Source organism: Phyllobates terribilis, unplaced genomic scaffold, assembly GCF_046119375.1.
Source record: "Phyllobates terribilis strain yellow unplaced genomic scaffold, ASM4611937v1 Scaffold_5__5_contigs__length_657084704, whole genome shotgun sequence".
NCBI classification, from domain to species: Eukaryota; Metazoa; Chordata; class Amphibia; order Anura; family Dendrobatidae; genus Phyllobates; species Phyllobates terribilis.
In genome coordinates, this window is record NW_027362765.1 from 353,675,216 (window position 1) to 353,689,010 (window position 13,795).

General features: G+C 46.1%; 1 protein-coding gene across 1 annotated transcript in view; it reads right to left on the minus strand.

The window, feature by feature from the left end:
• Positions 1-6,034: 6,034 nt before the first annotated feature.
• Positions 6,035-13,795, minus strand: part of FHIP2A (FHF complex subunit HOOK interacting protein 2A) — a 124,887-nt gene continuing 117,126 nt past the window's right edge. Inside the window, exons 11-17 of the mRNA XM_073684632.1 lie at positions 11,304-11,473; positions 11,081-11,221; positions 9,792-9,882; positions 8,995-9,138; positions 8,570-8,710; positions 7,901-8,004; positions 6,035-7,052 (exon numbers count right to left, since the gene is read on the minus strand). Of these exons, the coding sequence (XP_073540733.1) occupies positions 6,947-7,052; positions 7,901-8,004; positions 8,570-8,710; positions 8,995-9,138; positions 9,792-9,882; positions 11,081-11,221; positions 11,304-11,473 (897 nt within the window). The 3' untranslated portion in view covers positions 6,035-6,946. The remainder of the gene's footprint in view (positions 7,053-7,900; positions 8,005-8,569; positions 8,711-8,994; positions 9,139-9,791; positions 9,883-11,080; positions 11,222-11,303; positions 11,474-13,795) is intronic.

Here is a 13,795-nt window from a genome sequence, read left to right on the forward strand (position 1 = left end):
GTAAGAGCGGTCACACTATAGAGCTCTATACTGTAAGAGCGGTCACACTATAGAGCTCTGTACTGTAAGAGCGGTCACACTATAGAGCTCTGTACTGTAAGAGCGGTCACACTATAGAGCTCTGTACTGTAAGAGCGGTTACACTATAGAGCTCTATACTGTTAGAGCGGTCACACTATAGAGCTCTATACTGTAAGAGCGGTCACACTATAGAGCTCTGTACTGTAAGAGCGGTCACACTATAGAGCTCTGTACTGTAAGAGCGGTCACACTATAGAGCTCTGTACTGTAAGAGCGGTTACACTATAGAGCTCTATACTGTAAGAGCGGTCACACTATAGAGCTCTATACTGTAAGAGCGGTCACACTATAGAGCTCTATACTGTAAGAGCGATCACACTATAGAGCTCTGTACTGTAAGAGCGGTCACACTATAGAGCTCTATACTGTAAGAGCGGTCACACTATAGAGCTCTATACTGTAAGAGCGGTCACACTATAGAGCTCTGTACAGTAAGATCGATCATATTGTAGAAAACTACTTTGTGTGAAGAAATTTTCTGGAGATGAGTAATTAATTTTGATCTGTTTTGCTTCCCTTGCACGATAATTGGATAAAGCGTATTTGATTTTTGTGCCTTTTTTCCACTTACTTTGCTTCCGTTTGTCTTTGCTGTTGCTGCTTTGGTATTAGATGTTTGCACCCTGCGGCTTTAGGTTCTCTGTGTGAACTTAACAAGGATATTTTTGGTACTCACCTTAAAGTCTGTTTGGGGGGATAGAGAAGAATGAAATTAGTCTGCTGCCACCTTGAGGCTGACACTATTATTGCATTGAAATAAAATGGTCTCATCCCCCACAGACTACACCTCGCCTGCTGGAGCCAGGCTTTCTCAGTTTTTTGTAATGTCAGTTGGAGGCAAGGTCCGTCTCAGGCCTCCTCAGTTTTGTGAGAAAGCAATAGGAGGAAAGAAGAAAATTATTAAGGGAGGGCGCTGTGTCCCTCAATGAAGACTACGAGAAACCGATTTTACGTGAGTACCAAAAATCTACCTTTCTCGTTCGTCTCATTGGGGGACAAAGAACCATGGGGCGTCCTAAAGCGGTCCCCAGGGTGGGACAGTAATAAATATCATACCGTTAGCACCTAGTTTTCCGTCAGAGATCTGGGCTACTGAAAACTTGAAACCATCTTCAGGAGAAAAGACAGAACCGGCCTCAACACCATCTTATCCTGATGGAGAATAAGGTAAGGGCCGCAAGCTCCGAGACCCTCCTAATAGAAGTGATGGCTATAAGGAAAGCTACCCTATAAGAAAGAAAAAGCGTAGAGCTTTCTCTGATCGCCTCTGAAAGGCGGAGACTGAAAAGCCTCCAAAACAAGATTTACAACCCAAAGATCCAGGGGAGTCCAATAGGACGGCCTAACGGGCGCCATCCCCTGGAGGACAGTCTTAGCCTGAGGTTTAGATGCCAAATCCCTCTGGAACAAAATAGCCAGGGCGGACACCTGACCCATGAGGGAGGTAAGTGCCAGCCCGGCTTCCAATCCGGAATTTAAGGAGAGCAGCACTGGCAAGAAAAAAAAGACATTGGCTAAGTACTAGTAGACTCACACCAACGAAAATAAGCCCTTCAAGTGCAATGAGGATGGCGTCCGGGCTCTAGTCAGTCTGGATGACTGATTCAGACAGACTTGCTGCCCTCAAAATCGCAGCTACAAACTGCCATGCAGTTAAATTGAGCGCCAATAAATTTGGATGGAAGAACGGACCCTGGGACAGAAGGTCCAGAAGAGCCCATGGGACTTCCGCCAGGAGATTGATAGCATCTGAATACCAAGCCCTCATGTGTGGGGCAGTGAGAATGACCGACACCGTCTGCCCTGATCTTCTTGAGACGTCTGGGTAGAAGCGGTAGAGGTGTTAAGAGGTAAAGCAGAGCGAACTGAAACGAAGAGATTACCAGGTCCTCGACTGCAATCACCTGGGAGTCCCTGCACCTTGGCATTAAATTTCAGCACCTATTGATTTAGTCTGGATGCCAATAGATTGACAGGCGGTGTAACCAACTGCCACCAAATCTGCTTGAACACCTCCAAGTGAAGAGCCCACTCTCCTGTGGATAGCACCTGGCGACTTAAAAAGTCTGCATCCCAAATGTCTACCCCTGGTATATGAACTGCCGAGATTAGAGGAACCTTGACCCCCGCCTAATACAAAATCCCACCGACCTCCGCCATGGCAGATGGGTTTCGTGTGCCCCCCTGGCTATTGATATAGGCCACAGCAGTAGCATTATCTGATTGAATCCACTTGGACTAAGTGCTGCCAATGTAAAAGAGCCAGACGGACAGCTCTGAGCTCCAGTAAATTGATTGAGAGCAGTCTCTCCTGACTGCTCCAGACTTCCTAGACCGTCAAGTGACAGAAGATTGCTCCCCAACTGGAAAGGCTGGCATCTGTTGTCAGCACCCCTGCCACTGAACGGGACGAAAAGAGCGACCCTGAGGTTAACCACCACATAAGAGACTGGCAACAACTAAGACAGGTGAGACAAATAGGACATTATTGACCTGTCCAAAGAAGTTAGAAGGGTATTCTGTAGAGTCCCTGACCGAAATTGACTAAAGGGCACTGCCTCGAACATCGCCGCCATCTTTCTTAGGACGATGGCAATGCCTGCCTGAATGCTTTAAAGTACTGATGACAGACTGAAGAGATAATCTCTTCTCCTCTGGAAGAAATACTGATGTCTAATAAACGGTGTCGAGCACCATTCCCAGAAAGGGTAGCCGCTGTGTCAGAACCAAAATAGACTTTGTTGTGTTAACAATCCAACCGAATGGCTCCAGTGTCTGTAGAACGACCTGCAGGCTCTCTTGATTCTGAGCCAAGGATGGCACTTTGGTGAGAATATCGTCCAGACCCTATAAACAATTATCCCCCTGGACCGTAGCAGTGCCATAACCGAGGCCAGGATCTTTGTGAACACCCTGGGCGCTGTGGCCAGTAGTCATCTTGACTGACCACAGAGCAAAGAAATCGCTGATGAGCTATAAAAATTAGCACATGCAGATAAGCATCCCGAATATCTACTAAACAAAAACTCTCCAGTTTCCATGGATGCGATCACTGACCGGAGCGACTCCATTTTGACGCGACAAAGCTGAACCCATTTGTTCAGACGCCTTAAAAGCTAAAATAGACACCCACAGTCACCTCTGTCTGAAGCAGGGAAGCCATCGCGAGGTCAAAACTGACTCTCGTGCTGGGAGACCTGGGAGGGCGAGCAAAAGAAATGATCCTGAGGTAGAGCGGTGAACTCTATTCTGTAACCCGAAGAGATGACCTCCCTGACCCAAATATTGTTGACTGCCCCCAGCCATGCCTCCTGAAAAAGGAGGAGGCGCCACCCACCCAGGAAGAACCCCCGAGTGAGGGCGGCCAGTCAAGCATTGACCTTCTTGTTGCCTCTAGACCCGGAGGGCCAGGCCCCTGCTCCAGAAGGGCATCTGGCGGGAGTCTAAAGGTAGGTCTCCTGGGCGACCTCCAGTCTTACCGAGGCTGCTGCAGCATGGACTGCTGCTCTTGCTGCTGATGCGGTGGGGAGGGCAGCTGTGAGGCCATTACGGTGCACTGCGCCCCTGTCTGGCCGGTGATCTACCCTTAAGTACCCTCATTGTGCTAGGGAGATCACCGGCCTGCGTCTCCGCAGCTTCCGGTACCTCCCCCAAAAATTACATCCGGGGGTTAGAGGTCCCGGAGCGCATCATCGGGGCGTGACTTCCGGTTTCATCACTTCCAGGATGCGGGGTTTGAAGGCTACCATGATGTGTAGGTGCCACAAACCCCCGCCCGCGGGGAGACCACATGTCGGCGCCCCCCGCGGCGCTTCCAGGACCCACGGGACCGGCTGCAGCAGAGATTGTGCCCGGCCACAACCAACCAGCCCCGGTCCAGGTAAGATGAACTTGCTGCTATCGCCGCCGACGAGAAGGAAGGTCCCTCATCAAGGACAGGAAACCACTGAGGCGGAGAGAGGAGCCGCCCTTTTTATCTTGAAGGTTTCCTGTCCTTGAAGGGCGGATCCCCTCTCTCGTTGTGCCGTCATGGGTGACAGAAAAAAACTGAAATATCACATGGTCATAAGTATTCAGCCCCTTTGCTCAGACACTCATATTTAAGTCACATGCTGCCCATTTCCTTGTGATCCTCCTTGAGATGGTTCTACTCCTTCATTGGAGTCCAGCTGTGTTTAATGAAACTGATAGGACTTGATTTGGAAAGGCGCACACCTCTCTATATAAGACCTCACAGCTCACAGTGCATGTCAGACCAAATGAGAATCATGAGCTCAAAGGAACTGCTCAAGGAGCTCAGAGACAGAATTGTGGCAAGACACAGATCTGGCCAAGGTTACAAGAGAAATTCTGCATTACTCAAGGCTCCTAAGAGCACAGTGGTCTCCATAATCCTTAAATGGAAGAAGTTTGGGACCACCAGAAGTCTTCCTAGGCCTGGCCGTCCAGCCAAACTGAGCAATCGTGGGAGAAGAGCCTTGGTGAGAGAGGTAAAGAAGAACCCCAAGAGCACTGTGGCTGAGCTCCAGAGATGCAGTAGGGAGATGTGAGAAAGGTCCACAAAGTCAACTATCACTGCAGCCCTCCACCAGTCGGGCCTTTATGGCAGAGTGGAAGCCTCTCCTCAGTGCAAGACATATGAAAGCCGCATAGAGTTTGCTCAAAAACACATGAAGGACTCCCAGACTATGAGAAATAAGATTCTCTGGTCTGATGAGACGAAGATAGAACTTTATGGTGATAATTCTAAGCGGTATGTATGGAGAAAACCAGGCACTGCTCATCACCTGCCCAATACAATCCCAACAGAGAAACATGGTGGTGGCAGCATCATGCTATGGGGGTGTTTTTCAGCTGAATGTGGCCAAGTACAGAGATATCCTGGATGAAAACCTCTTCCAGCGTTCTCTGGACCTCAGACTTGGCCGAAGGTTCACCTTCCAACAAGATAATGACCCTAAGCACACAGCTAAAATAACAAAGGAGAGGCTTCAGAACAACTCTGTGACCATTCTTGACTGGCCCAGCCAGAGCCCTGACCTAAACCCAATTGAGCATCTCTGGAGAGACCTGAAAATGTCTGTCCACCAACGTTCACCATCCAACCTGACGGAACTGGAGAGGATCTGCAAGGAAGAATGGCCGAGGATCCCCAAATCCAGGGGTGAAAAACTTCATCATTCCCAAGAAGACTCATGGCTGTACTAGCTCAAAAGGGGGCTTCTACTGAATACTGAGCAAAGGGTCTGAATACTTATGACCATGTGATATTTCAGTTTTTCTTTTTTAATAAATTTGCAAAAATTTCTACATTTCTATTTTTTTCAGTCCAGATGGGGTGCAGGGTGGACTCTAATGAGAAAAAAATGAACTTTTTAGAATTTACCAAATGGCTGCAATGAAACAAAGTGAAAAATGTAAAAGGGTCTGAATACTTTCTGTACCCACTGTACTTACCTGTCCTGAAGCAGCTCTGGACCCCCATATCTTCCGCTCCATGCAGACGTGCGCTACGTGGAGCAGCGGGCAAGAGGTAGTTGGCTTACGGACCACCGCCCCAGGACCTGACTACAGACAGTGTCATGGTACAATGGTCCGGCCACACCGACACGAGAGGATACGGACAGAACAGTTACAGCCTGTATGCACCGTTGTTACATGGGTGGCAGAGAGCGCACAGTTACACTCTGCTGCCCTGAGACATCCATCTGAAAAACAAAAAGCAATATGGTTAACGCCTAACCTCAGACAGGCTTGAGACAGACCTCGCCTCCAACGGTCACTAGACTGAGGAAGACTGTCTCCAGCAGGCGAGGAGCCAAGGTCATATAAATACAATAATGGTGTCAGCCCTCCAGGTGGCAACAGACCCCCAATGAGACGAAGGAGCAATGACAGTCTGTATAATGGAAATCTGGAAAGAGCCGCGGACACATGGAAATGAGCGGGGGCGTCCCGATAATGGCTTTATATGCATGTATAATACAATTTATACATTACATATATACAGAAAGCAAATATACCATTAAGATAACTGACATCCAGTCATGAAATATATTAATTTCTTACAAGTTTCGTGTCTATCGCTAACATTTGCTCCAACAATATTATAAAAGAAAAAATAAAATAACAATGGGGTGAAGTAGCAGCAGGTGGGACGCAGTGAGAACGGCAGTGGGTCACATCACACAAGTGTCTGACGACGGGGCGATGGCAGGTGACGTGTGACATGCGGGGGCTCCGAGGATCAGACACTGCCCCTCACACAAAGCCGGGGGGGCCACAATCTCCTTCCAGAATAAAAGACAATAATCATGAAACGCGTCGAATTTAATCCTAATTTAGATTCTAAATATAAAAAGCGGAGAAGTTTTTTCTTTTTTGCTTCTTTGAGTCGGACATGAAAGATTCTGGGTCGTGTCCTCCATGGCAGGACGGATTTGTGCCCGGCTTATGCTGCGGCTGACAGCGACATGTCTGAAATGTTTCATGGTAAAATACTTTTTTTTTAATGTAAACTTTCTCCGAATGAGCAGACTCCGTCCCCCCGCTGTACGAAGCAGACGGTCGGGTGAGAGTATTTTTTGTGTTGTTTTTTTAAATAAAACGCATGCGAAATGTAATCATCCTGCTGGAAAATCCCATATGATTAAGAGTTTCTGTAAAACACATAAGGTAACGGAGAACGGAAAATAGATCCACGTCTGACATCTCCTGTGCGAGCGGCTACGGCCTGGAGAAGTCAACGTCCCATTTCCCTTCTTTCCAAAAAAAAAAGTCTTTGCCAAAAAAATAAAAAAACTAATTAAAATAAGTAAAATTTGGTCTCGTAGATGAAGTGGTGACAGTTCCTGGGGGGGCAGCGTCACGGTGTGGCGGAGCTGTGGTACTTGACGAAGGCGATGGCAGCCAGTTCTTTGCAGAACTCCTCCAGAACGATGACCCCCTCCAACAACGTCATGTGGTCAACGCTGCGGGAAGAGAAGGCACAAGAGGTGACAACATGCAGAGGACTGAAGGATATTACAGCCCAGCTGACCCCGACTACTGAACAGAAAAATCTGCACGCATGGGACATTTGCATGGCGACATTCCCTCCGGAGCTGTAATCGTGGCCATGCTGGTTGCCTCACAGCTTTTCAAAAAAAAAAAACCCTCAATTTAAAGAAGTGGAATCAGGAGTCTAGAAAAGCTGCACGACAACTCATCCAAATAAGTATACGGCACTGAGTGTGAATGGTGCACGAGTAAAGGTTCCACCCTATGAGTATTTGTATCAGAATACTCAGCACTCAAAATTTTGCACAAAATTGATGCAAAAAATTTTTTTTATTTCATGAAGCAATCCAAAGGGAATGTGACGTTTCGGCCTTATACACTCAGGCCTTCATCAAACACGGATTGCATGTGCTGTGTACATATGAAAGCAGCGCTGCTGAAAGAGAGCGCCTTCCATTGTAGGTATCTCCTGCCTTTCAGCAGCGCTGCTTTCATATGTACACAGCACATGCAATCCGTGTTTGATGAAGGCCTGAGTGTATAAGGCCGAAACGTCACATTCCCTTTGGATTGCTTCATGAAATAAAAAAGAATTTTTGCATCAATTTTGTGCATAATTTTGAGTGCCGAGTATTCTGATACAAATACACGACAACTCATGTTCATGACAACAGCCCCCACACGAGGTGCACTGATTGATGATGCAGATTTGCTGATCAGATGCTCTCTCTGCCGGTCACCCAGCTTTCCCAGAGACTGATAGTAACTACTAATGGGTTGCTTTCATGAGAACATTATGAATCCGGCCGCACACACTTACATGGGACCGTCAGGCTCCAGTCCCAGCAGTCTCTTCCTCACAAGCAGGAGTTTAGGGGTGAAGTCCGGGATCCGCTGAATTCTCACCATAAGATCTCCAACCACCTGGAAAGGAGAAAGATCAACATTACAATGGAATCGTCCTCTCGGTTTGCAATGATACAAATTCATTGAATTGTTAGGCTGTGTGCATACATTGCATATTTGCTGCGTTTTTTCAGCGCAGATTTGTCACAGAACCTGGAGGGGTTTCCTGATGCAGCAAAGTGAATGAGAATCCTGAAGTCTCATGCACACGTTGCTCATTTATGACGTGCAGATTTATATGTATGATGTCAGTCTTTCAGCGGTTTTACAGATTTCACCCGAACTAATGAGTGGGGAAAAATTTGCAGTAAAAAATGCGCGTGTTTTTCCTGCTAACAGAGGCAGAAATTTCTCCACCAAATACTTGTGTGTACGTGTGCACATACCCTTATGGCTGATTTTCGCCTGCATCTTTCCCAGTAATAAGAGCAGGTTCCCAGGGTCGCATTAGGGGAATCCCTTTTTCGGTGAGTTTCCTTATAAATTGGGGCTGATTTAGGTGTTCTGTGTTACCAGTAAATTCTTGCCCCGTGATGTAATAATATTAATCAAGTTTATTATAAGTTAACGGAGAAGAACTCACCCTGACGATGACCGAGAAGAGGGAGCGGCACCCGGGGGCCAAGTTCACGTAGGGGTCCAAAAGGAATTCATGTACATGAGGGTGAGGGAAGAGGGAAAGCTTGGACAGTACAGACGTCACCTGTAGGTTTACATCGTAAGGCTGCGGGAGAGAATCAGATTAGGTGTCAGCAATGAGCGGTGGATGAGCTCTGTAAAGAGTCACGAGACTCGACCATGAAAGTGCGAGATTATAGGCCTTCCTCTAACCTCACCCCTTTATCATGGCCGCACCCCAAACAATCAGTGTGATCCCTCTGAGTGGGGATGCCCATGTCAGTCAGTAAGGATCAGACCAGTTGTATTAAGTGGTCGCGCCCCACTTCGCCACGACATCGGGGAGTCGGAAGCCACCTGGTCATACAAGGAAGGGAGTATAAAGTTCACCTGGTCCAGTATCCGGCCCATTCTGTCAAACAGAACTTTCAGGAAGTGTCCCTCGAAGAAAGGAGCCTCTAAATTGCACTTTTCAATAGGTTTCGCGGTGCCGGGCCAATCCCAGCGCAGGCAGATAGCACAGTAATCCCGGAACTATGGAAAGGAGAAGAAGCCGTGAGACATTTCTGGAATCTGGAGACGTGGTAGAAGGGTCGTTATGTTCTCAGCGGGAACATTCCCAGTCACAAGACAAGAATTACATAAAGAGGCCGCTCCAAGGTTCTGCACATTAAGAGCAACTCTGCTTGCAACAAACTGCACAAGTCACTTGTCCAGGCGAATATTAGACGCGGTGCATCTTATCAGAGAGATCGGCCTCCGTCCCACTTATCAGACACATCCTCAGACGTCTTGAAGACATGAATTAGAGAAAAAAAAAAATCCGCTAAAAAAGTTGCAGAAGTTTTCTTCATACAATGATTTTCTTGCCATAAAACCAGATAATTATGTACAGGGCCTCGGCACTGGTGCTTCCTTTACTTTCAATCAGCAGAGATAAAAAGCGAAACTTCCCTCTACCCAACCCCAATATCCTGATTACATAGGACTAACAAGTTACTGGGATTATTCTTCCCGGCATGGTGTCTAACAATGTTCCCAGTCACTGACAGCAAGCAGAGATCTTGAAAATAATTAGGGCCTGAAGTAGAAAGTTTATAAAAAAAAAAAAAAAGGTGCACAACGTTTCATTACACCGCAATGAAGCTCATTTCTATGAGTCTTAATAAGCAAGAAGCTGTGGTTACCTGTCGGTGGGCGTCTCGGAGGTAGGTGTCGTAGCCGGTGCCTTCTACTTGATATGAAGATTTCGCTTCATCAGGAACAAGACAAAGAAAACTACAAAGAACAGAAAAACTCGCTGAAGCCTTAAAAACACACGTTCTGATGAAACCTTTACCCCGAAACTACGCGGTCGCTGGGCGTTGTAGTACAGCAGTTACGCCGGTGACGTCAACTGTGGCTTCTTCCCCACATACTCAGTGGCCCATAGTCAGCAGGTAAAATACAGGGAGGCGCGCAGGACTCCGCCGTCATTTCCTCGCTGTGGCATTAGTGGACCCACGTTGCGTAAAAGTTTCAATGTTTTACTTGTTTTGGTTAAATTCCCTTTTTATGTGAAATTTCAGCAAAACTGAAACATTTTGCCCTCATATTGGACCTTAATTATTACATAATTGAAAACTGGATAAATTTATAATTTTTTTCTTAAGGGTTTTCCAACCCTTTCTCTACTTTCGCCCTCTGGTGCGTGACTGTGGCAGCGGTGACCGATTCATCACTGGTGCGGCCATCAATTGGCTGCAGCCGTCATGTGCTGACAACTCCAGAAGTACAGAGGACAGTGAGGAGGGATCGGCAGGGGTGGAGGGGCGGGGGATTAGGGAAGGGATCGGCAGCGGTGGAGGGGCTGGGGATTAGGGAAGGGATCGGCAGCGGTGGAGGGGCTGGGTATTAGGGAAGGGATCGGCAGGGGTGGAGGGGCTGGGTATTAGGGAAGGGATCGGCAGGGGTGGAGGGGCTGGGTATTAGGGAAGGGATCGGCAGGGGTGGAGGGGCTGGGTATTAGGGAAGGGATCGGCAGGGGTGGAAGGGCTGGTTATTAGGGAAGGGATCGGCAGGGGTGGAAGGGCTGGTTATTAGGGAAGGGATCGGCAGGGGTGGAGGGGCTGGTTATTAGGGAAGGGATCGGCAGGGGTGGAAGGGCTGGTTATTAGGGAAGGGATCGGCAGGGGTGGAAGGGCTGGTTATTAGGGAAGGGATCGGCAGGGGTGGAGGGGCTGGGGATTAGGGAAGGGATCGGCAGGGGTGAAGGGGCTGTGTATTAGGGAAGGGATCGGCAGGGGTGGAGGGGCTGGGTATTAGGGAAGGAATCGGCAGGGATGGAGGGGCTGGGTATTAGGGAAGGAGTGGAGGGGCTGGGTATTAGGGAATGGATTGGCAGGGGTGGAGGGGCTGGGTATTAGGGAAGGGATCGGCAGGGGTGGAGGGGCTGGGTATTAGGGAAGGAGTGGAGGGGCTAGGAGCCCAGACTCACCTGTTAACGATTTTGTGCACTTCGGTTTTACCATCAGTTCTTTGATGATCGGGCGTGATGGGAGGAGAGACACTCAGCCACTCTTTAGACAGAGCGTTGTCCGGAGAGAGGTCGGTAAATATCGGATCTTCTTCAAGGTCTCTAGAAAGAGAGAACAGTGAATCAGATCTGCAGTAACGGAGACCATAAGAACCGCAGCAGCCAGCGCCAGCATCATACGTACACCGCCCCGGGGATCTGCCCGTTCTCCACTATGTCCTTGTCTTCCGGACACGGGGGCTTGTACTCCGTGTAGTTCCTTTCCTCCAGGTTTCGCAGGATCAGGTTATACAGTATGTGCTCGTTGGGTTTCTGGAGCAGATGCTCGAACAGCCGCAAGGTCATAATACTGATCTGTGGGCACCGAGATGACAAGGTATTAAGCATGAAGACTCAGGACTCCTTCACATTTGTTTGCTTGGGATACAAAATACATTGCTTGGGATATATTCGCATTACAACATTTTCCTGCCACAGATTTCACCATAGATCCACAAAATATCCAAAGAAAATCCTCCATTTGTCATTGAGCAAAGGATGAAATCCACAAGGTAAGAAGCGTGCTGGAGATGAGTAAAAGGCAGAACAGACTTACAGAAAATATATATATATGTTTCGGGTTAGTAAAAATTGGCTCATCAAAAGAAGCACGCATTCAAATTTAACCTTTATTTCAATTCTTAAAAATACCATTATATATATATATATATATATATATATATATATATATATATATATATATATATATATATATATATATAGACAATAAATTATTTAGCGCCCAACCAAGCACAGTATAACCAGAATGGCTAAGAGAAAATGCCATACACAAGAGAACAATAAAAGATCATATACTTATAACTCAAAGGAGAAAGCGAGTTCACACTCAATACAATATAGTCAGTGCCTGTCTCCCCCTAGTCTGGTCCTGCGCAGTGTCCCTGCCTTGCCGCGGAGGTTGGCACCCTAGCTTGTACGCAGAATGCCGTCCCCCGCTCACCGATGGCCGGCCCTAAGAAGCGCTTATAAATCCCTGATCGTAAACATTACAACAATAAAGGGAAATGGCAAAACATGATTAGGCCACAGAAGATTTTAAGACCAATTGAAATCAAGAGAGGAACATCACCTAACTAGACCGGCAGCACAATCCCAGAGATACATAACTAGACCGGCAGCACGATCCCAGAGATATATAACTAGACCGGCAGCACGATCCCAGAGATCCATAACTAGACCGGCAGCACGATCCCAGAGACACATAACTAGACCGGCAGCACGATCCCAGAGATACATAACTAGACCGGCAGCACAATCCCAGAGATACATAACTAGACCGGCAGCACAATCTCAGAGATACATAACTAGACCGGCAGCACAATCTCAGAGATACATAACTAGACCGGCAGCACGATCCCAGAGATACATAACTAGACCGGCAGCACAATCCCAGAGATACAGGTCAGTGCAAGACTGGGGATTGGGATATTGATTCATCTCCTATGGAAACGTATAAACTCCGATACCACTCCAACCCCAAACAAAAGCTCCAAATAAGTCAGTAATGTCAGGGCATCAAACACTCCTGTATTACTGACGTCTCTGTCACAAGTATAAGGACATTTTATGTAAACCACAACATTAGTTTCTGTTAGTATAGATGTCCCAGGAAATATCCAAGCAAAAACCTGCAGAAATGATCAAAAATCAAAGTGTAACTGCAGCATCTGTCTGGAAGAGGCAAAATCTAATGTTCACTCATATAAAAGACAGACGATATATAGAGATCTATAGAAGACAGACGATATATAGAGATCTATAGAAGACAGACGATATATAGAGATCTATAGAAGACAGACGATATATAGAGATCTATAGAAGACAGACGATATATAGAGATCTATAGAAGACAGAAGATATATAGAGATCTATAGAAGACAGAAGATATATAGAGATCTATAGAAGACAGAAGATATATAGAGATCTATAGAAGACAGAAGATATATAGAGATCTATAGAAGACAGAAGATATATAGAGATCTATAGAAGACAGAAGATATATAGAGATCTATAGAAGACAGAAGATATATAGAGATCTATAGAAGACAGAAGATATATAGAGATCTATAGAAGACAGAAGATATATAGAGATCTATAGAAGACAGAAGATATATAGAGATCTATAGAAGACAGAAGATATATAGAGATCTATAGAAGACAGAAGATATATAGAGATCTATAGAAGACAGAAGATATATAGAGATCTATAGAAGACAGAAGATATATATAGAGATCTATAGAAGACAGAAGATATATATAGAGATCTATAGAAGACAGAAGATATATATAGAGATCTATAGAAGACAGAAGATATATATAGAGATCTATAGAAGACAGAAGATATATATAGAGATCTATAGAAGACAGAAGATATATATAGAGATCTATAGAAGACAGAAGATATATATAGAGATCTATAGAAGACAGAAGATATATATAGAGATCTATAGAAGACAGAAGATATATATAGAGATCTATAGAAGACAGAAGATATATATAGAGATCTATAGAAGACAGAAGATATATATAGAGATCTATAGAAGACAGAAGATATATATAGAGATCTATAGAAGACAGAAGATATATATAGAGATCTATAGAAGACAGAAGATATAT